The following is a 24,066-nucleotide window of genomic DNA, read 5'->3' as shown; positions in this document are numbered from 1 at the left end:
CTCTCTACTGTGTTTTGCTGCTCCGAAGAATAGGGTCTTTCATTCCACATCGACTCTCTCTTGGGCTGTGAAAGACATCTTTCCTGTTTATTCCTGCTAGGAAGTCTGCAAGATGCTCATACACATGCGTCACCCGGAGGTGTACCACCACCTGGGCGTCATTCCCCCTCGTGGAGTCCTCCTTCATGGACCGCCAGGCTGTGGGAAGACATTGCTGGCACATGCAATTGCTGGGGTGAGGTTTGCTGACACTTGTTTGCTTTTGTTATTTGTTTTTTTTTTCTCTTTGGTCAACTGGAACCAGACTTGGCATAAGGAAGACTGATCCCGTCTTCGTTTTTTACCTCTTTCATGCTGCTCTTTGTGAGATGCTATTTTATCTTTTAGTGTTTCCACTTATTTACATGGCAAGGATTGGGTGGGAAGCAAAATAATATAGCTGTAAGCAACCCTTTTTTAAATATGTGGTTTACATTTTAGTAACTTCTCTTTCCCTTTAAGTCACTGGTTCTCAAGAGCAGTAAAATAAGAAAACTAACGATGGTATTATTTTTCAGAGAGCTAAAATTTATTCAAAATTTCCATTTAATCGTGTCCTTATACTTTTTAGTGTTAGAATGTCCTTTCTAAATGAGGATGTAATGTACAGCATGGTGACCATAGTTACCACTGTATTGCGTATTTGAAAGTTGCTGAGAGAGTAAATCTTAAAAGTTCTCATCATAGGGGCTGGCCCCGTGGCCGAGTGGTTAAGTTCGCGCGCTCCGCTGCAGGCGGCCCAGTGTTTCGTTGGTTCGAATCCTGGGCGCGGACATGGCACTGCTCATCAGACCACGCTGAGGCAGCGTCCCACATGCCACAACTAGAAGAACCCACAACGAAGAATACACAACTATGTACCAGGGGGCTTTGGGGAGAAAAAGGAAAAAAATAAAAAAAATCTTTAAAAAAAAAAGTTCTCATCACAAGTAAAAAAAAATTCTGTACCTATGCATGGCAATGCTGGTTAACTAGACTTGCTCTGGTGATCATTTTGCAATGTATACAAATACCAAGTCATTATGTAGCATACCTAAAACTGATGTCGTATGTTGATTGTACCTCAATGAAAAAATAAAACACAAAACATATCTTCTCTAAGATGGTGATAAAAAGATACTTGGCAAAATAAAAAGTCATCAGTCTTATTTTAGTTCCATGAGTCTTTTTAGAAACTGTACAGTATTGGGTGGTAAATTGCGCAGTGTCAGAGTAACTTCCCTTTGAAGAATAGCCTACTATACCAATCACTAATAGATTAGTGCTCTGTGAAGGAAAATCATTCTTATTGGAGAACTTGATTGATTTGCCTCATCTCTTAATTTGTTGAATAAATCTATTGTGTGATTGCAACATGCCAGACATTGAAATATAGTAAGTACAACACACCCAGTGTTTATCTTTAAGGAGTTTTCCAATCTAGTGTGAGAGACAGACAGGAAACAGTCATTCATACAAGTAAATGTTGTACACAGTTACAACTGTAATAAGTGGGAGACAGAAGAAGTGCAGAATGCTACGTCGTGTGTTGTCGGGATACCCACGTTAAAAGTTGGGGTCGAGGAATATATGACTGAGGAAGTGAGATTTCAAGGCAGCCAGAAGAATGAGTAGGACTCAGGCAGGCTTGCTGCCGTTCGCATTGGTGGGACAGCAGTAGTTTGTCTTCCTTGACTTGAAGAGCCTGCCTCCTGTGACTTCTGGCCTCTTCTCTGGGTGCAGGGGTGGGGAAATGCTAGTAGGCTGTGTGGGAGACAGCTATGTTGCAGCCCCTACTATTTCCTTTCCAGCAGATAATTAACAGGTAAAATTGTTTTGGCTCAGCTCTAAGTGGGGGGAAACATCTCTTAAGATTCAAGACTCTTTATTCGGAAGAATAACAGAGTCTTATAGTGGTGTCAGTAAAGTAAAAACAAGTAAAAGGTATCCGGTCAATGTCTTTGAATAAAACACAGATTTTTAAAGATTTTTAAAGAATGTAGATTTTTAAAGAATGTTTTTCATTGGACCAACACAAAAAGATGAAGTTCCTCAGAAAATTGGTCATTTAAAAGAGTAATTTCGAAGGACTGAGTAAGGAAAAAGTTGGGAAGATAAAATGTGAAAATTTGGTCATTCTTTTATATATTTGTGCGTAGGAACTTGACCTTCCGATTCTGAAAGTAGCTGCTACAGAAGTTGTGTCTGGAGTATCTGGAGAATCTGAACAGAAGCTGAGGGAACTGTTCGAACAAGCTGTGGTGAGTGGGCTAATGCCCAACGTCGGGTGGTCAGACTGTGTAAGGCTCTACTGAAGATCCTGTTTCCTCTAAGGCTGGTATTTGTTAACCCATTCACTGGGCATTCTATTGCAAACATGGTCATTTTCTGCCCTTGACGGCTAAATATTTAAAGCAGATTTACCGATGCAGACTGTTGGATAAAATAACCTGTTTAATCTGAAATCAAACATAAATCTAATTGGTGACAAGTTCTGGACTGTCGTACCCAGTAGTCATGTTGACAATAGATTATCTTTGTGATATTTTTTTTGACTTTTTGTTTCCTCAACTTAGGTTTGACTTACTAACTTGTAGGCAGTGTGGAAATTTTCATCGTTTAGGATTATCACATTATAAAAGCCACCACAGGAACGCCAGGATAAACTCTCCCCTATTTGCATAATTGGAGCTGTGAAAAGAAAGTTCTGTCACCAGAGAAAGTACAGACTGGCTTTTATCCTAATTGTAGTTCATGTTATTAAGATGTGGTTGTTTAAGGACTGAGGAAGATGACGTTTGTGTCCAATTAAAGTGTTCTCTTCAGTTGAGTGTAGTGGTTAAACGCCTGTAGTTTCAAGTCAGAAGCACAGGTTCACATTCCTGTGTCACCATGTACTAATTGTTACTAATCCTGTAGTCCTGGACAAGAGATTAACCACTCTAACCCTTAGTTTCCTTACTGGTAAGCTGGCTTAATACGGCTACTCAAATCTCATGGGGTTGTTGAAGTATTAAATAGAGATTTCTTGTAAAACCTTTAATGTGGTGCCCAGTACACAGCAGGAGCCCTGTAAATATTAGCTGTGACATCACGTATGAGCAGTCACTAGTCATCACTGTGGTTAAAAACTAAAAAATGGTGAAAAGTTTAATTTTATGTTATTTGCACCCTGAATATATTGGTGCTGGTGAACATAGCCGATGGCAACTGCTAGAAGCCAATGTGAAGTTAGAAGAGAAATAATATTTTAGCGGTAATTGAGAAAATATTTTTTAAAATAGCAAGAATGTGGAAGCCATCTACTTGATTTAATGTGTAAACTGACATTTAGAAAGGTGTGGACAATACAAGGAAGATTCAGAGAAAGAGTGAGGAGGGTACTGTGCACAGCAAAGCTGAAATCTTTCAGTTGTTACCTGTTTTCCAAAGTGAACTCTATATTAAATTGGCATGCATAGCCAGAGGACAAGTCATACATTTTCTGTTTATGGTAAACACAATGATGAATGAGGGTGAAAGGGACAAATGGCGTTTTTAGGTTGTTAGTTCTGTGTTTTCATCTCTCTCTGAACCGGTACTGAGCTGGTACGATGCCTGACAGTAGATGCTTAGGAAATAGATGGTCTAGCACCCATCTTTCCCAGACCCCCTGTTCCCTAATGAAAGTGAGTACATGAAGTATGTGGATCAGAGAACAAAAAGGTCAAATCAAATCAAATGTTCTCTGTTGAAAACTGTATGCTTTCTTTAGGCTAAATTCTGATGAACACCACTTATCTTTCTTTCTCTGTTTCTTATTCAGTTGTGCTTGCTTTCTGAGACCTTTGCATTCTGTAGCTTTACTCTTTTGTAACTGGGTGATGTATCCAGCAGTCGTAGGTGCTCCTTGGTGAATGGTCATGAGGAGGACTGAGAAGAGAGCCAGCTAGCGATCGGCCAGTTTCCTTTTCCTTTACGTTGCAGTGGTCCCCGTGGTTTTGAGATGTCTTAGCCAGGCTCAGAGTCTCCTGGCATAATCAGTGTCACTTCCAACCACTGAATAATTAAGAGTGAGCTCTGCTTTAGATTGTATATCTAGATGTTTTCATTTAAATTTTCATTTTAACTGATCCTTATCTCTTTTTGTTTGTTTTTATTGTGGTAAAATATGTTAAATTTAAATTTACCATTTTAAACATTTTTAAGTGTACAGTTCGGTGGCATTAAGTACACTCATGTTGTTCTGTAACCAATACCCCCATCCATCTCCAGAACTTTTCATCTTCCCAAACTGAGGCTCCATACCCATTAACCACTACCTCCCACTTTCCCCTCCCTCCAGCCCCTGGCAACCACTATTCTGTTTTCTGCTTCTATGAATTTGACTACTCCAGGTCATTATGCTTATATTATATCTTAATTTATTCTATCTTAACTCTGTCTGGTTTGAGTTTAAAAAAAGACTGAAGATGATCGTTATCCACACAGATGTATTCAAACTTTACCATCCCTCCTCATTCAATGTAGTCTTTAAAACACGCCTCTGGTTGTTTCAGTATGGGGCCGTGAAAAAGTTCTGGAGGTGGGTAGTGGGGATGGTTGCACAGCACTGTGAACGTGTTTAATGCCGCTGAACTGTGCACCTAAAATGGTTAAAATGGTAAATTTTATGTATATTTTACCACAATAAAAAAATAAAAAACAAAGCCTCTGGTGCTTCTTAAATTCCTCTTACAGCAGATTCTAGGGAAAAGTTTGGATATTTTTATGTTGGTAGGAAAACTAATATAACATTTGTAAGCTGAGGCTTTCTAGTTTAAAGTTTATAAACATTATTTCATAGCATAGCAAATATGCCTAATTTGCAAAAGAATTTCAGTAGATTTATCATTACAAAACATGGATTGATGAGAAGACTGTAAATGTGTTATCCTACACGCAGTCTCTTACTGTGCTCTTTTAAGCATCTTGCTGCTCTTAAGTCAGATGAAAATCAGAAGTAATACACTGAACTGCTTTCTGTAGGGTTATTCTTTTGGTGAATGATCCTTGAGCTTTAAGATTTTTTCAAATGTGTATACTTAACTATGATGCAGTATAGGGAATGTATTTATGATTGTCTTTTTGTGATATTCTTGTTTCTAGTCAAATGCACCCTGTATCCTTTTTATTGATGAAATTGATGCTATTACCCCCAAAAGAGAAGTTGCTTCCAAAGATATGGAACGAAGGATTGTGGCCCAGCTCCTAACCTGCATGGATGGTCAGTTCAAAATAATGAATTCACTTTAAGATAATAAATTGTTTTTTTTAATAGTATAAGTAATATGTGAAGATGTGAAACATTCAAATAGAATAAAACTCAGAGTAAAAAACAGAAATCTTTTTCTTTGCATAGAGGATTACATCATTAATTTTTTTAGCATATCTTACACTTATCTTTAATGCCTGTGTACGCATAAATACATACACTAACTTTTTTTTTTTCCACAATACTAGGATTGCACTATACACATTGTTCTATAACTTGCTGTTTCTATCATAACAATATGTCTTGGAAATGTTGCCGTTTTAATGCATTTATAGTTACCTCTTTATAACTGCTCCATAGTATTCTTTAGGATAGATTTATCATATGGTACTTAAACATTCCCATTTTGATGGATATTTAAGTTTTGTTTTTTGCTTTACGACAAGCTGTAGAGAATATCCTTAAATGGGTCCTTTTGGTGTGCATGTATTTTTCTACGATAAATACTAACAAGTGAAGCAATGTTTGTTAAAGATTATACATTTTAAATTTTCATAGGAAATGGCAAATTACTTTCCAGAAAGACTGCAGTTTACCTTTCCACCAATACTGTATGAGAGTCACCCTTTTTGCAGATCCTTCACAACACTGAATGTTATCAATTGTTTTAATTTTTGCCAATCTGGTGGGTGAAAATTGACATCTGTTTGTTTTAATTTCTATTTCCCTAATTACCATTGAGATTCATCATCTTTCCATATTTTTTTGGCTATTTGTATCATTTCCAAAATCCCTTTTCTCATCATTTGCCCATGTTCTATTGAATTATTTTTTAAAAATTGATTTGAAGGTATGATGTATTTTAATATATTTTGCAAACAAACCCTTTTTTAAATATATTGCAGTTATTTCCATCCTATCTGTAACTTGTTTTTCAGTTTTGTTTAATGGTCTTTAGATACAAATTTGGAGGGAAGGACCAGGACAAGCAGAACTTTTGGAATTGATCTTGCCTACTATGAAATAACATGTTTTGTACATAAGAGAATGTGAAGTAGTGCGTATTTTGTGTTCCTTGTGGTGCTGGGTTGTAGAGTGTTTATTCTGCTGTTTTATTTTTATGTAAAATTTTCTTGGCATGTTTTGAGGCCTGTGTTCTGATTTGCCATATTTTATTGAAGCTGAATTGTTGTCAATTATAAGATACACCATGATTTTATATATGTCCAAGAAGGAAAAAGACACTACCAAACTATGACACACTTTCTTACCACACTGATAGTAGAAACATTCTGACTTCAGAGATAGTAAAATATGGAGAAAATGAACAGTCCAGGGATTAAGCAGATTACCTATTAGTACACATTACTGAAAGCTCTGTTAGTTGGGGTTTTCGGTGTGTATCTCTGTGTGTGTGTTGAGGTCCCCCTTTATAAACCAGGCTAGGGAGAACAATAAACAGTCCCACTTACACAGTTATCCTGCCAAATAGTGTGTGCCATGTGGTTATTATTCCCCACAGTTTGAGGATTTTGTAAAACCTTATAAATTCAGAGTTTACAAATTTGAAATTTTAATAATTTAAAACTTTTAAGTAAACAAATCTGAACAAGATAATGAGATCACTCAACAGAACTGATGGTACCTAATTTCAAAAACTTAAACTCAGATATAATTCTGATTATTAAGAGCTGGAAAGATCTTAAAATATCATCATCTTGTGTGTGAGGAAACTGATGCACAGAGAGCTAAGGGCCAAGTTCATGCAGTGAGTCATTGGCAAAGCATGGGCTAGAATCCAGATGTTTATTTACACATACACAATTAATGAGCTACCCACAAATGCTTGCTTTATTTATGAGAGAAACACATTAACTGGTTCCTTTTATTCTGTGTAGAAGGAAATAAAACTTCATTCCTTTTATGATATTCTGAAATTCAAACTGTTGGCTAGCATAACTTCAATTTAACATGATCAAATCATACTCTAGAAGAGGGAGAGAAAGAGTGGGATTTATCTTGAAGTTACTGGCAGTAGTGGCTGGCCAATCCAAGCTGAGGTCTGATTTTTATCTTTCAAATGACTTCCTTTAGAACAAAGGAGAAAAACAGCATTTGAAATGGTGCTTATGTTGCTAAGTTGATTTCCTATGGAAGAATTTGTTCGTTACTGAAGATTTAACAGATTTCCGTGATGGTCCGTGTTGAATTCAATTCTCAACCCTTGATATGCTCAGAGCTCATCCCAAGACTAGTGCGTGAGCAACATGAACCAGAGAAAAGACATAAATCCTCCCCCTTGCTGGTTCTTTTAGCTTCGGAAATTGAGACGTGTGAAGCAGCAGTCGAACAGCTTTGGCTCTATAGCAGCCTTCATGCAAGGAGGATTCAGGGTAAACATCTTCACGTGGATGCGAGTTTGTAGCTCGTGATGTCCCTGAATAGGAGACGGCTCCTCGTTTCCTGTGAGGTTTCTTTTGCTTGATCAGTGATCCATCTCATCGCATGACCCTCTTCCTTTAGCCAGTTTCTTCTATTCAGTTTTCAAAAAGTATTGAAGAGCTTTCCTGTTTCACTCAAACCCACCACCTTATGAACTCTCTTCTTTTCCTTCCAAAATTTATCAAAAGAATAGTCGCTGTCAACTAAATGTATGTTCCTCTTTCCATTCTGTTCTACACCCCACCCCATGATTGTATATCTGCCTCTGCCGTTTTACTGAAACTGGTCACAGAAGAGTCGTTGGTGTCATCTGTTTGCCGCCTGTGTTGGCTTGCTTTTGGCTCCCATCCCTCTGAACCTCTGTTCTTCAGTATCTCATCTAACACCTCCGTCTGAGGGCTGCTGTGAGGGTTGGCTGAGGGAGAGGCTCTAACCTGGAGGAAGCAGAGCCTGGCGTGCAGCGAGCTCTCAGGACTGATTGTCGTCGAGGGCGTTTGGTCCTGCTGATCCCCTTGCCCTTGTGATTGTTAGTACGCTTGGCTTGAGTGACACCGCCCTCCTTCTGTCCTCCTCCGGGTTCTCTGACAGCTCCTCACCACTGTCCTTTCCTTGCTTGCCTCCTTTTACCCATCCCTTAAAGATAGTCTGAAGGCTTTATGCTGGGTCGTCTGTTCTTGCCTCTTACCCGTTTCCAAACTATTCCTGTTCAGCTCTTCATTGGAAAACTCTCCAGTTACGTCTCTAACCTGGTTCTGAGAAGCTTCAAACCCCTATTCCCAACTGCCTGTCAGACACTTGCCTGTGACCATCGCACAGACGCCTCACTCAGTGTGTCCGAAGCTAAGCTCACTCTTCCATTTAGCCCCCTCCGCCTCTCTCGAACCTCCCTCTGTTCCACATTTGAGTTAAGAGCATCACCTCCAACCTTGTCAGCCAAACTAAGTCGTCTTTGTGTCTTCCTTCTTCCTCACCCCTCACATGGAATCATTAGTGCTTTTGATTCCGTCTACGACCCTGTACTTAAATTGGGGGTTTCCTTTTTATTTACTATGTTCCTACCTTATTTCACCCATCTCTTACCCACTTATTGTAATCAAATACCACAAACTCTTTTCCCCTTTATTCCTCTTTACTCTCTTCAAAATTATTGTTAGAATTATCTTTCCAAAACACAAGTCTTCTCAGAAAAACCTTCCATGGCTTTCTGTTGGCTACAGAACATACTGTAAATTCCTCATGACTTGGCTGTCAGAGTACTTAATTAGCATCTTGCTGCCTTCTTATTACACACTCTAGAGGGTATAACTCAGACTCTGCTGTTCGACCCTGCTTCAGTTGAGAGAAATAATACTTAGGAAAGATACACTTTAGGCCCTGCCTTCCATCCATTGCTAAAAATCTGTCTGTAGATTTAGCAGAGCAACTGAAGACTGTTGCATCCCCATCTCAAATTAATGCTGTGAGTCTCTGGAGACAGACATCCTCTGTCTTGCCCAGACCCCCTGCTGGACTGCTCACCTTGTCTAAACATGTCACACCTGTTTGTCCGTCTCTGCCTTCACTCGTACCATTTCTTCCATGTAGAATATCCCTAACCTGCATCTCTGCTTATTAATATCCTGTTCACCCTTCAGGGCTTTCCCAGAGTGGTGGCTCCTCCCGAACTCTCCCTTCTTCCTCGATCGGAATTCATAGTGTCTTCCATTGCATTGCTGTGGGGCTTTGTTCACACCTGCTGTTGGGCTTCACAACATTTGTCTTACATGTTTCCCAATAGAGTGCAAGCTGCCTGAGGACAAAGTTTGTATTTATCTTCCTCACATCTTTCATGTATTAGACATTTAGTCATTGTTAATTTTATATGTATATTGCTATCAAAATGTGTAATACTTTCCCTCCAGCCACTGAAATGACTTGCGTAAGCTTTATTGTCCTCATTGTCAGGTGTCTTGTTCGCCTCTCATCCTGTGTCTGGTGTTACTAGATCTGAATAACGTGGCGGCTACAGCTCGGGTCCTAGTCATTGGAGCTACTAACCGGCCAGATTCCTTAGACCCTGCTTTGAGACGTGCTGGAAGGTTCGACCGAGAAATATGCCTGGGCATCCCAGATGAAGCATCCAGGGAAAGGTACGTTCTTATAGAAAGCAGTTTGTGTACACCGTGTCATCTGAACTGAATGCTTTGAAAATGAGGGGCGAGAAGCACATGTAGCCTTCTTTGTCTCTCGTCCGTTCTTCTTCAGCTGTTATATTCATAGTCTTTCATGTGTGTGCACGTTGCATTTCCGCATAGACACTCTTTAAGTAGTTAGTCATTCAGGGTTGTTGACTAACGTGTTTATGCCTGCAGCAAAATAATAATATTTAATACTTAAGTTGTTCGTATTTATTCAGCAAACATGTATTGAGCATATAGCGCCTGTATATACCACTGTAGTAGGTAATATGGGAAACACAGAGAATTATAAGTCCTTGCTTTCGAGATGCTTGCAATACAGGTAAAGAGAAATAAGGGCTGTGTCCATTATCAAGCCTGGTTGTGATTAAGCACCAGACCTGATGGTAGAGACGTGGACACAGTGGGGCCTGTCATCCCTACAAGATGAAATCCTGTGTCTGTCTATCCAGTATTCCATCGTCAGCAAAGTCTTCAAATGGCTTTAGTAAATGGCCATATTTTGAAAAATTTCAAGCCTACAGAAGAATTGAAAGAATAGTACAATAAATATCTGTATTTAGCCCTTCAGCTGAATTTACCACTTGTTAGCGTTTTGCCATGTTTGCTTTCACTCTCTCCATACGTTCAGATGCACGTGTGTGTAGACTTTATTTTGCCAAGCCATTGGAGGGACGGGTGACGGCATCATGACACTTCAGCCCTAAATCCTCCTGTGTAACTGTCATACCATTTTAACACTCAAGAAACTTAACGCCTGACATAACGTTACCTTAACATGTAATCCAGTCTCATTTTCCCGGTTGCCCCCAAAACGTCCATTATAGTTGTTTTCATCTTTCATTTTGTTTAGCTTTTTTGTTTGCTTTTTTGTTTTACCAGAATCCACTCAGGAATCAAATCTGCTATTAAGTTGACATGTCCCTTTAACCTCCTCTAATCTGCCTTTTTGGGGGAGGGAGTACTTTCATGACCTTGACATTTTTGAAGTGTCCAGGTAAGTCTTTTGTGGAATACCCCACAATTTAAATTTATCTGACTGCTTCCTCATGACTGGATTCAGGTTAAACGTCTTGGGCAAGAATCCTACGCAGGTGGTGAGGTGTCCTTCTCAGAACCTCTTCTCCAGAGGTTCATAGTGTCAGTTTGTATCATTGGTGATGTTAAGTTTGGTCACTTGGTTAAGAAATTTGTCAGAGATCTCTCCTTTCAAGGTACCTTTCTCCTTTGGACTTAATACGTAGAATCCAGGTATTTCTGGTGTCTACAGTTATCTATGACTGCCTTGTGTCAGTGTGTTCAAACGCCGTGTTAGATTCAGAGAGTAAGTGCTATAGGCATTTATGTTGGTGTTTTATGTGGGCTTAGTGGTCTAGCTAAGCCATAGGTGGCCAGGGCAAGAATTCTGTCTGAGACTGAACAGGGGGTATTATAAGTGTGTTTAAGGCTGGTGGGAAGAGCAGGGTCAAAGGCTGAGAAAAGATAGCTCTTGAATATAATTATGAGTGGGAATTTTTTTTTTTAAGATTGGCACCTGAGCTAACAGCTATTGCCAATCTTTTTTTTTTCATCCTGCTTTTTCTCCCCAAATCCCCCTAGTACATAGTTGTATACTTTAGTTGTGGGTCCTTCTAGTTGTGGCATGTGGGACGCCGCCTCACCGTGGCCTGATGAGCGGTGCCATGTCCGCTCCCAGGATCCGAACAGGTGAAACCCTGGGCCACTGAAGCGGAGCTCAAACTTAACCACTCAGCCACGGGGCCGGCCCCTATGAGTGGAAATTTTTTTTTATTTTTTATTAAGATTATGATAGTTTACAACCTTGTGAAATTTCAGTTGTTCATTATTGTTAGTCATGTTGTAGGTGCACCACTTCATCCTTTGTGCCCTCCCTCCATCTCCCTTTCCCCTGGTAACCACCAATCAGTTCTCTTTGTCTATATGTTAACTTCCACCTATGAGTGGAGTCATACAGAGTTCGTCTTTCTCTATCTGGCTTATTTCACTTAACATAATACTGAGTGGAATTTTTTAAGGAAGAGTATTGTTGTTTTTAATTTTTTTATTGTGGTAAAAAAACGTAAAATTTACCAGTTTCCATTTTTAAAAGTGCAGTTCAGTAGTGTTAAGTATATTTACATTGCAACAAATCTCTCGAACTTTTTCACCTTGCAGAAGTGAAACTCTGTACCCATTAATCACTAATTCCCCCTCCTGAGGAAGAGTATTTGTAATTGAGTCTTTGACAAAGGCAAATGAGGTTTTCTTGTTTTTGTGCTTTTGTCTGGCTCTGAGTGCAGAAGCAAAGAAGTGATATTGTATGCAGATGTCAAGGAGTTAAATTCTAAGTTGGGGCAATTATTTATTAGAATTGAGATACGTTGATGTTTGTTTTATGTCATTAATTCCCAGTCATTCATTAACTGCGGAGACATTTATTTAAGCACCTGTGGCACACCAAGGAGACACAGTGGTTGGCACTTAAGCCGCTCCTTTGAGTAATCAGAAATGAGATGAATACAGAAAGACAAAGTCGGGGTCTTAGGGAGGATCTATCAGGTCTGGGGGTTCTTAAAAGCTTTTCTGAGAAAGCTGAGACTTGAAGAATAAATAGCAATTAACTGAAAAAAGTATTCCTGGTAGGAATAGTGTGTGTAAAGGCCCTGAGGTGAGTGAGAGCTCAGTGTGTCCAGGGAACTGGAAGAACAATATGGCTGTGGAAGAAGAGAGAGGATGTGGAAAGGCCAGAGAGGTGTACAGAGGGCAGTTCACATACTTGGTGAGGGTTTTGGACTTACTCTGTGAGTGGCAGGAACGAATAAAGCAGTTACGCAGGACCCTGAGGGAAACAGCTTTTTGTTCTGAAAAGATCCCTGTAGCTGCAGTGTGAGGCGTGAGTGACAGGAGAGCAGGAATCGGTTTGGAGGCTGTCGCGAGATGCAGAGGTGGTGGCGGGTGGGTTAAGGAGGTGGGAGTGTAGATAGAACTGGAGTAACTGGAGACGCTTAGGAAGTAGACTCAGTAAGTTATGTTTGTTGACAGATCATGTGTGGAGAGGTGGGAGTTGTGAACAAGACGGAAATACTCCCTGATTTGTGACTTAAGCCTCTGTGCAGGTGGTTTTCTGTGGAGGGGATGGGAAATACGGGAGGATAAGAGGATTTGGGGATGGATGTTGAAGGTAAGGGCAGTTGAATTAGAGGTCCTTGCAGGATGTCCAATGGAGGTGTCGCGTTGGCAGCCAGCAAATGAGTCTGAAGCTCGGAGGAAGTGAAACTTTGGGAGTCGTCAATATACTGATGGCACTTGAAGCTGTGAAAGTAGATGAGATTGTCCAGAGAGAGAGTGAAGAGCAGACGTAGAGGTCCTGGGACAGGCCCAGAGAGCCTGACAGGCTAAGGACGTGGAAGGAGCAGCCAGAAGTATTGGGAAAATGAAAAGAATGTTGTGTGGTGGAAGCCGAGGGAAGCGGATGTTTCCAGAAGGAGGAATGAGAGGTCATGCCAATGAGAAGTCAAGCAAGGGAGGGCTGAAAAGTTGTTTTTGAATTTAGCAACCTGGAGGTCACTAGTGAACTTAAGAAAAAATTGTTTGAGTGGAACGATAGGGGTAAAATCCAGGTTGGAACGGCCGAGGAGCAAATGGAAAGTGATGGAGCGAGAGCGACAGACTTGCCTGGTTCACTGAAGGGAAGTCTGGCTGTGGAGAAGGAGGAGGGGGGGAGCTGCAGGAGGTAGGTAATGGAGTGTCACAGAGGGCTTGTTAGCATAAGAGAAACCTGAGTGTCTTTAAGTGCTAATGGGAAGGAACAAATGGGAGGAGTCAGGGATCAGGACTCGTGTGTAGGTGCTGGCCTGAGAACAGGGCTGCTTCTGTTGAAAGATAGTAAAGGGGAAGGAAGCGTGTGAAAGGAAGTAGGTTTATGTGTGGCGTGCTGGCAAATTGAGGGCGTTTCCTCTGTGAGTTGAAAGTGAGGCCCGCGCTGGATAGGTTAGAGGTTTGAGAATGATGGTCTGAAATTGCTTCCGTGGATAATCTGAGATGAGCTGGCTTGGATCACAGTAGGATTTTCAGGCAATGATTAGGACTGGGGTATAGAACCATACCAGTAGGCCTGGTTTTATGTTTTTTTTGGCTAGCTTAAAGGCTTCCTAAGGATTGAATTGTGTACCTAGCACAATGTCTGACACATAGAAAGGAGAACATTTTTTTTTTTTTAAAGATTTTATTTTTTCCTTTTTCTCCCCAAAGCCCCCCCGGTACATAGTTGTATACTCTTCGTTGTGGGTCCTTCTAGTTGTGGCATGTGGGATGCCGCCTCAGTGTGGCCCGATGAGCAGTGCCATGTCCGCGCCCAGGATTCGAACCAACGAAACACTGGGCCGCCTCCAGCGGAGCGCGCGAACCTAACCACTCGGCCACGGGGCCAGCCCCCGAAAACATTTTTTTTGAGGTAGCTCTTGATATTTTTCTGATCCTTAAAAGCAATTTATTATGGAAAATTCCAATGTACAGAAAAGGAGTCTAATATAATTGTTCCAGTTTCTATTGCTGCAAAGCAAACCACCCTAAAATTTCGTGGCTTACAACAACAACAGTTGTCGTATTGTCTCTCACAGTTTCTGTGTGTGAAGAATCTAGAAAGGCCTCGGCTAGTTGGTGCTGTCTCAGGGGCTCGTGTGTCTGCGGAGATGGTGGCTGGAGCCAGAACCTTGCGGGGGCCTGGAGCAGCAGGGCTGTCTTACCTGTCTCCCTGCCTGTCCATCTCGTCTAGCTTGTCTGTCTCTGTATATCTGTCATCTGATCTGGTCCATCCCCTTCCTCCTTTCTCTTCCCAGCTAAAGGCCTCTGCATGTGGCACCCTTTACGGACAGTTTGGGCTTCATCAGAGCTGGGCAGCCTGGAGGTGGTCAGATTCTTACGTGGCTGCCTGGGGCTGCTGCCTGAGGATTGCAGAGAACAGGCTGAAGTGGCCTCACTTTAGACCTATCCTTGGAAGCCACGTAGCATCAATTCCACTATACTGTGTTTGGTCACAGCCCAGATTTAAGGAGAGAAGCCGTAGACCCCACCTCTCACTAAGAAGAGGGTCAGGAACTTACGTGCTTTAGAACTGTCACAATAATGAGCCCCATGTCTTAGCACCCAGGTTCAACGATTATCAACATTTTCACAGTCGTCTTTTATTTACCCTTCCCTTTTTTTTCCTGGAGCATTATAAAGCAGATCTCAGGCATTGTATCATTTCAACTATGTACTTCAGTATCTAATGGAGAAAGACTTTATTTAACATATATACAATGCCATTACGTAGCCAACAATCTTTAATATATCTAATATCCAAACAATATTCATATGTTTGTAGTATATAGTTGTATTATGAATTTTGATATATCCATATTTAGCATTCTCATTTCTCCTCTATATAAATATTATTCACTGCTTTCCCAGGTCAGTGGGAAATGTTATGTTTGCATTTCCTCTCTTCACTTTTTTAACTTTTCTGGAATTCACGGTTGCCATATTTTTCCATTTGCTAACCCTCTCACAATTTTTTCCACATCCCTGTTTCCTCCAAGTTTCCTTTTTGCTGTGTGTGTGTATGTGTTTATTTTGGCCTGTGCTAGGGCCTTCTATTACAGTGAGAGGCAGCAAGAAGTAATGTGCACAGTCAGGACAGCAGTCCCTGGTCTGGAGTAAGTCTCGGTAATTGAGAGCTGTTATTACTGTTCTTTCGTGCTGGCAGCTCTGCTCACATGGCAGTCCTTGGCTGTCCATTGCTGTTTTAAGAGTGAGGCTGAGGGGTGTGGCTTCATGGCTGAGTAGGTAAGTTTGCGCGCTCCACTTTGTCGGCCCAGGGTTTGCTGCTTTGGATCCTAGGCACAGGCCTGTACACTGCTCATCAAGTCACACTGTGGCAGCATCCCACATAGAAGAACTAGAATGACCTACAACTAGGATATACAGCTATGTACTGGGGCTTTGGGGAGGAAAAAAAAGAAGATTGGCAACAGATGTTAGTGCAGGGCCAGTCTTCCTCACAAAAAAGAAAAAAAGAGTCTGATTAGACATCTGCAGTACAGGCTCCTTTGTGAGTGCCATGATGAAGCAGTCAGATGACCAGCTAACTTTTTAGCTAAAAAGCTCCAAATGTCAGTTTCTGTAGATTCTTTTCATTGAGTCAGTTCAGATTTTTCAGAAAAAGATCTTCAGACAACACCATGGGGCTCTATGGCTAACTGCTGGTCTTCTGACCTAGGCTGGGGGAATGAGCTGAGGAATTGCATACACTGTACAGAGTTTCACCCATTTTCCTGGTGGAGTTGATCTTAGATTGTCCACAAACCTGGAGCTTCCCTCCCCTGGTTCGGTTTCACCGGAGAGCACGTTCCTGGTATCCTGCTGGTCCAGGGGGTGGGGAATATGTGGGGTCTTAATACTTCTTAGGCAGATTTTCAGATAATTTCTGTTTTCGGCTCCCTGCTGTGGCCCTGGTTTCTGTCCTGGGACACTTTGATGCCTCCAGTTCCTGGTCTGTGGCATTCCACCAGACAAATGCACTTCCTTCTCATCAGTGCCCCTTCTCCCAAGGTTAATTTTGACTTCTTCCCCTCTGCTAGGTCCTTTACCATTCTCCATCCACTTTCTTTCTTCATAAATTGTGGTTCAAAATTACAGAGAGTCAAATACCTATTAGTCAATACTGATGTAAATAAATGATTGAATAAATAAATAAATGGGTGAGAATAGGTGCAGAAGAATTCCAAATAATTTATGTAGATGCACTGCCCTTGAGGAGGTGGCCTGTAACTCTCTACCCTTAAATGAGAGCTGGGCGTAGCGACTGACTTCCAGAAGAGTGCAGTGGAAGGAGGGGAAGAGTAACTTCAGGTGGAAACCCTTTCCACCACTGTCTCCGACCTAGCGATCATCCACAGTGATGCGTTGTGTTGATAGTAGGCATCCCTGATGTGATGTGGTGAGAAGGACACTTGACCTCTGTGGTCCTCTTCTGGAAAACACATCCTAGCCTAATCATAGTAACAATATCAGACTAATCCCAATGGAAGGACATGCTACAAAGTATTGGGGCAATGAGCCTCAAAATTGTCCTTCATAATAGGAGAAGGGTGTGGGGTGTGTAGAACTCTGTACTGTCTTTGCATAATTCTGTAAAGCTAAAATTGTTCTAAAGTAGTTTTTTAACATTTTTAATTAATTAATTTGTTTATTTTGGTGAGGAAAATTAGCCCTGAGCTAACATCTGTTGCCAGTCTGCCTCTTTTGTTGCTTGAGGATGATTAGCCCTGAGCTAACATCCATGCCAATCTTGCTCTATTTTGTATGTGGGTTGCTGCCACAGCATAGCTGATGAGTAGGTCCGTGCCCAGGATCTGACCCTGTGAACCCAGGCTGCCGAAGTGGAGCATGCCAAACCCAACCACTATGCCACAGGGCCAGCCCCTAAAAGGTTTATTTTTAAAAAATTAGTTAACTCATCCTATTTATAGTCAAATATATCATTAAACCTAGATCATTTGTTCTGGGAACCCTGTAATACTTGAATCTTTCTGGGGATTTATAGTCCTTAGGGCATCAGCTAGAGCTGACAGAGAGACCTATATTGAGTGGCCTTTCTCTTCTTTGGTAGTAAAATATGCTTCCATCGCAACCACCCAGATACCTGTTTGCTTCAGTCTCTCTTGTCAGCATCAATACCTCTCTTTATGTAGAGCCACGCTGACGCCTTTAGCCTAGGACGACTGTTGATAGCTTTCAAAGGCCTCGTAAAAATAAATGCTGATCCTCTATTGCCAATTATCTGCAGAACTTCCAGAGCAGGCTGGAGGAGGGGTGTTGGGGAGAGTACAGATAGTCTCCTAGTCGCTTAGACCACGGAGTGTGTGCTTCTGTTTCTTGTTTTTGTTTTCTTCGGGCAGAGGAAGCATTGCTGAAAACCTTTTACTCCACCTCGTGAAACTGAAAATCTCTTAATCATTATTTTCTCCTCCTTTGGAGTTTCTGTAGTATGATGAGTGGAAATATCCGCGTTTTTTCCAGAATAGACTGTAACTGAGGAAAGGATGATAATTGTTTTATGTTAGCTATTTTTCATGAGATTTTAAATCTCTTAGATTCTTCTGCATAGCAGCAAATGGGGTCTGTATCTTTAGGAAACAGTTCTGTAATGGAACGTTTCTTGGTTCCTGTTGTTTAGAGTCTCTGAGTGAATTAGTTTTCATTTGTCAGTAACGTTTATCTGCTTCTATTCTGTTCACTTACATGATCCCAGTGACTTTTCTATGACTTCTCCATCGGCTTGACATTTGAAATGTTAGTCTCCCCTACACATTTGGAAATTTCAAAATACATTTCCTTATCCAAGTTAATTAATATCACAAAATGTGAATAATAATAACTAACATTTATTGGGTACTTACTGTGGGTCAGTCACTGTTCTAAGGGCTTTGCATATGTTCATTTACAACAACGTCCCCTTGAGGAAGTGCTACTATAAAATATATTTAACCAATGAGGAAACAAGCTGAGGAGTGAAGCAGCCGGCCCAGGTTACTCAGAGAGTGGAGGAGCTGCTGTCAAACTCAAGCGGTGTAGCTTCACACCTTCCATCCTGAGTATCTCTACAGCTTTTAAGTTTTATTCAGTAGGTCTTACCAGAAATTAAGGTATTCCGTTAATAATAATTATCTAGAAGTCCACATTTCATTTACATATACCATGTTGCTAGTTAAACTGAGCAAAAGTTTTCACACATGCAGTACAGGGATGAACGATAGGTAAAGATGAAGTTGGAGAAGTAACTGCCCTGATGTAAAATTGAATGCTAAAGTGTGCATCTCCGTTAATTGGTTGTGATGAATAGAATTAGTGGTTTATTTGAGTTTGGAGGCTTTTATTTCTGTTAGATGTCCATTAAATCTACACTAAAAGTAGAACTTACCTTATATCCTCATAAATCATTTATCTTATTTCCTCTGTGATATTGTAAAATTCTTAAAGGCAGAATATTTTTTAAAATCTATTTTTTGTTCTTCACAGCATTAACAAAGCAGATGTTATACCTTAATCTTTAATGGAATAAAGTGAGTTATGTAACAGCGATTTAGCATTTGTTGAATGAATGAATGATTTGCTCTTATATTGCACCCGTTAAAATACCATTGACAGAGAGGAAGGACTTCAAATAAATATTGTCGGTGACTTGTTTTTACTGGTAGGTTAGGAATCTGAATTTTTTTCCCTGTCTTTTCTACAGAATACTTCAGACTTTGTGCAGAAAACTACGACTTCCCGACACTTTTCATTTTCGCCACGTAGCACACCTGACGCCGGGGTTTGTCGGCGCTGATCTGATGGCGCTCTGCCGAGAGGCAGCCATGTGTGCAGTCCACAGGGTCTTAATGAAGCTCCAGGAGCAGCAGAAGAAAGATCCCGAGACTGAAGGTTTGCCATCTGAAGGAGGCCGGGAAGAGAGGGCTGGAACTGAGCCCACTTCCGAAACACAGGTGCTCTCTGTGCAGGGCCTTACACTGTCCTTTAAGGGTTTTTACTTTGTGTTATCCTACAAGCAAGTATTGAGGTAGTTGAGGTTTATGATTTTCTGTTCTATTGGCATTTTATCTTTAGAATAATTATTGGTTGTACCCAGAATGTTTATAATTTCCGAAGTATAGTTTGACTTTTTTAGTTGATTCTGAATAAATTCAATATAACAATGAAAACTCAATATAACATTTATGTAGTATTTTATAGTTTGCACAGGGAGCTTCTATAATATAATTTGGTCTATTTAACTTTGTCAAGTAAATATCATTACTTTACCCATTTTATAATCAGAGAAACTAAACTGTAAGAGATTGTGCTTGCCCGAGGCCACGTGGCCTCACCTGTCTAGAGCAGGGGCTTAGATCTAGCTCTTTTGTTTTCAAATCATTTGTTTCTTCCTTACTCATCTGGAAGCACAATTAGATCTGTTAAAAGTAATAGTGAACAACTTCCTTCCGTAATATTGCATGTAAATTAGCATTTTATAAATTGAATTAGAGTTGCTTTTTACACCTGTCCTCTCATATTCTTCACAAATCGAGAAATCTGCCTGTCAAGTTCCAGATTTCAGTAGTCCTAGGAAAATTGCCTGCTTTCTATTTAGCTCATAAACCACCAAGGAACCATATTATGAAATCAGACTGCCAGGGTAATTTTGTTTTAATTTCATCAAAATTCAGCTGCTGCTTGAACATCTGTAAATGAAAAATGGAAATACCTGGTTGTTGAAATGGATGTTTGCGAACTGCTTGTGTTTGCCCTAGCTACCCCTAGCATAGCATGTGGCAATCATTCTCCTGTGCTTGATTATACGCGGGGTACCTTTCCTTGACCAAATCAAATAAATGACTATGTCAATGGAGAAAATTATTAAAACATAGAAGTTTACTATGGCTTACAGAAATATTGTAGTAATAATTTTTGAAAGTATAAAAAGTAACTTTTTCAACAAACTTTGTGGTTTTTCATTTTCTCCCTCAATTTCTCCCTTTAAGGATGAATTGCAAAGGCTACTGGGGTTGCTAAGAAACCAAGATCCCCTCTCAGAGGAGCAGCTGCAAGGGCTGTGCATTGAACTGAATGATTTCATTGTTGCTCTATCCTCTGTGCAACCCTCTGCCAAAAGGGAAGGCTTTGTCACTGTGCCTAATGTGACGTGGGCAGATATTGGTGCCCTGGAGGATATTAGAGAGGAGCTCACCATGGCAATATTGGTAGGTGTCTCTGCTGCAGAATGTCGTTGGCATACGTGGTGGGTAAACGACCACGCTTGTGTCCTAGGTCTGTGTGTAAATGGGCTTGACTGTTTTCTTTTCTATGTTCTGTTGTTTCATTATTAAGCCCCAACAATGGATTTTCATTCTTTTGAGATCTGTTTTAGACTTACTCTTTTGGTTGTGCTTGATTCTGTGAGTTTAAAAAAAAAAGTTTGGGTTTCACCAAGACCAAGTTGTTTGAGAAATACTTTCTGAACTCAGTCACACTTGTAAGGGTCAAGGCAGTTTTAATGCCCATGAGACTTTGGGTTAATTTTCATTTAGTCTTACTTTTCCCCCTTACTCATCATTCCATGGTTTGTTAGTGAAGTACGATCCGTTTAGAGGTGTGTAACTGCTGAAAGAGAAAACACACTGGCATCACAGTGAACAGGTGTCTCTGGCTTTCGCCTGTGTAGACCTCCGCTGCTTCTGGAGGGCATTGCTAACATTTTTATAAGCTGGACATTTAGCACAGGGATTTTAGAATTTGTTACCATATACTTCATGCGTGGAACAGAGGTAAGCACTCTGCACCAGGCACTGTTCTTATCTTTGGGCGTCAGAATCTGTGTTGAAAATACACATCTGGAGGTAATTAGAATGTGCTGTAGGAAGTAGACATGTGTAATGGACTGCTGTTGGGATCATTCGTTCCAGGCGCCAGTACGTAACCCAGATCAGTTCAAAGCTCTTGGATTGGTGACTCCAGCTGGAGTCCTCCTTGCTGGTCCTCCTGGCTGTGGGAAAACTCTGCTGGCAAAGGTATGGTATAAGTTCAACTGCCGGTATTTTATTTCTTACTATCAGATAGGAGAACATGAATTTAACTTTAAAAGTTACAGTGAGATATTGTGCAATTCTATTTGAAGTTCATTTTAGCAACACCGACAGTTTTCTTTAGGAAAGTTTCCCACTTTTATTTTAATTACAAAAAGTACATCATTGGAAATTTGGAAAAGAAAAGGGTTTTTAAGTCAACCGTAACCCCATCAGTTTTAACACAGCAATTATTATGTTTCCTGTGTATTATAACCTGGCTTTTTAGTGAGTGTTATTGCATAGTTGAGGTTTGTAGCTGACCTTGTTTCCTGCTTTGGTTTAGATGTTATTTATAACTTAAGTATTTTCCTCTGTGTTCCTTAAAATTCTTATTTTAAAAAAATTGTTTTTTCACAATAGAAAATATAGATAAGCAAAAGGGAAAAGCAGTATTTATAATCCCCTCACTACTGCCTACTGCTACCCACTGTTTCGTTTTGTTGTCACTCCTTCCAGATGTTCTTCTGTACTTACATATCAAGATAATATGTATGACTTTTACACACATTTATGCAAATATGAGGTTTTTCAACACTTAGCAATATTTCTTGAACATCTTCCCGTGTCGGTATATGTAAATACACATCAGTATTTTTAATGTCTGCATAGCATTCTAGCATAAAGATGTTCTGTAACTTATGGAAATGACTCCCTATTAGAGCAGCACTGCAGGCCAGCACGGGCGTAGTGGTGAAGTGTGCATGCTCTGCTTTGGCAGCCTGGAGTTCACAGGTTCCGATCCCAGGTGTAGACCTACACACTGCTCATCAAGCTATGCTGTGGCTGCATCTCACATAGAAAATAAAGGAAGATTGGCACAGATGTTAGCTCGGGGCCGATCTTCCTCACCAAAAAAACCCCAAAAAACCCCCCAAAACAGCATTGCATTAAACAATCCTGTACTTACATTTTTGTAATTCAGCTGATAATTTTATTAGAATGCATTCCTGAATACTTTTTCAATAAAAGGAGTGCATGTTTTTTTTTTTTTTTTTTTTTTAAAGATTTTTTTTATTTTTTCCTTTTTCTCCCTAAAGCGCCCCAGTACATAGTTGTATATTCTTCGTTGTGGGTCCTTCTAGTTGTGGCATGTGGGATGCTGCCTCAGCGTGGTCTGATGAGCAGTGCCATGTCCGCACCCAGGATTCGAACCAACGAAACACTGGGCCGCCTGCAGCGGAGCGCGCGAACTTAACCACTCGGCCACGGGGCCAGCCCCAGGAGTGCATGTTTTAAAAAGCTCTTGATCCATTACCATTTGATCAAAATGATCCATTACCAGATTACATTTGATCCATTACCAAAGTGCCTTCCACAGATTTTCACCCCTATCAATAGGGTGTCAGTATCCATTTCACTACATTGGAAATTAGCAATAGCCTTATTAACATTGTTTTTAATATTTGACAATCTAATAGGTACAAATGGTATCTTATGGTTTTTAAGTTGCATTTTTTCTTTTTTTTAAAGATTTTATTTTTCCTTTTTCTCCCAAAGCCCCCTGGTACATAGCTGTGTATTTTTAGTTGTCAGTCCTTCCAGTTGTGGCATGTGGGACGCTGCCTCAGCGTGGCCTGACGAGTGGTGCCCTGTCCACACCCACGATTCAAACCAGTGAAACCCTGGTCCGCCCCTAAGTTGCATTTTAAAAATTACTAGTGGACTTTTTCATATATGTTTATTGACTAGTTTTCTTTATGGATTTGTTCATATCCTTTGCCTGTTTTTTTGTTAACATGCATGTGGTTTTCTTTCTTATTTATAATCACTCTTAAGATGTTTTATTTGGGGGCTGGCTCCGTGGCCAAGTGGTTATGTTCGTGCACTCTGCTTCAGCAGCTCGGGGTTTTGCCGGTTTGGATCCTGAGCACAGACATGGCATCGCTCATCAGGCCACGCTGAGGCAGCGTCCCACCTAGAACAACCAGAGGCACTCACAACTAGAATATACAACTATGTACTGTGGGGCTTTGGGGATAAGAAGAAGAAGAAGAAAAAGAGAGAAGATTGGCAACAGTTGTTAGCTCAGGTGCCAATCTTAAAAAAAAAAAAAGATGTTTTATTTGTAAATATGTTTATCAGTTTATTTTAGCCATTTTAATTTTATTTATCATATTTTTGGCACACTTTTTTTGTGTTTTTTACATATTTAAGTGGGCAAATTTCCCAGTCTTTTTATGATTTTTCCCTCCTTTGGAGTTCTGCTTATTAGAACTATCTTCCCTTTTGATAAGTTGAATCAACCATCATTTTTAATGTCTGTATAATAGTCCATGCATAATTTACTTAATGCTTACAAGCTTTTAAAAATATTTGATTTACTTGTAAATAAGAAATTAAACCTAATGGTATTTTTAATAAGTACTACAGCAGCCAAATAGTGTGTGACTCCTTGGTAAATATAAAATATCCAGTGTCATTCGTTCATGTGCATGTACATACATATATGTGTATATATAATATATAGACAAATTTTGTAAAACTCATTTTTACATATATTACTAAATTTGCTTATTTAGTGCTTCCAGTACTCCTACAAGGTATTGCTGTA

At 40.3% G+C, this 24,066-nt stretch overlaps 1 protein-coding gene across 4 annotated transcripts in view; it reads left to right on the top strand.

Annotated features, from left to right (window-relative positions):
• NVL (nuclear VCP like) overlaps positions 1-24,066 on the top strand; it is a 95,697-nt gene that overhangs the window by 11,426 nt on the left and 60,205 nt on the right. For all 4 annotated transcript variants that reach the window (XM_044762946.2, XM_044762947.2, XM_044762949.2 and 1 more), the window contains 7 exons: positions 101-235; positions 2,178-2,279; positions 5,146-5,263; positions 9,678-9,822; positions 19,148-19,397; positions 20,433-20,651; positions 21,354-21,458. In XM_044762946.2, coding sequence (XP_044618881.1) covers positions 101-235; positions 2,178-2,279; positions 5,146-5,263; positions 9,678-9,822; positions 19,148-19,397; positions 20,433-20,651; positions 21,354-21,458 — 1,074 coding nt within the window. The remainder of the gene's footprint in view (positions 1-100; positions 236-2,177; positions 2,280-5,145; positions 5,264-9,677; positions 9,823-19,147; positions 19,398-20,432; positions 20,652-21,353; positions 21,459-24,066) is intronic.

The sequence above is a fragment of the Equus asinus genome, chromosome 30, assembly GCF_041296235.1.
Source record: "Equus asinus isolate D_3611 breed Donkey chromosome 30, EquAss-T2T_v2, whole genome shotgun sequence".
In the NCBI taxonomy this organism is placed as follows: domain Eukaryota; kingdom Metazoa; phylum Chordata; class Mammalia; order Perissodactyla; family Equidae; genus Equus; species Equus asinus.
The sequence above is the reverse complement of the archived record's forward strand: the minus strand, read 5'-3'. Positions and strand labels throughout refer to the sequence as shown.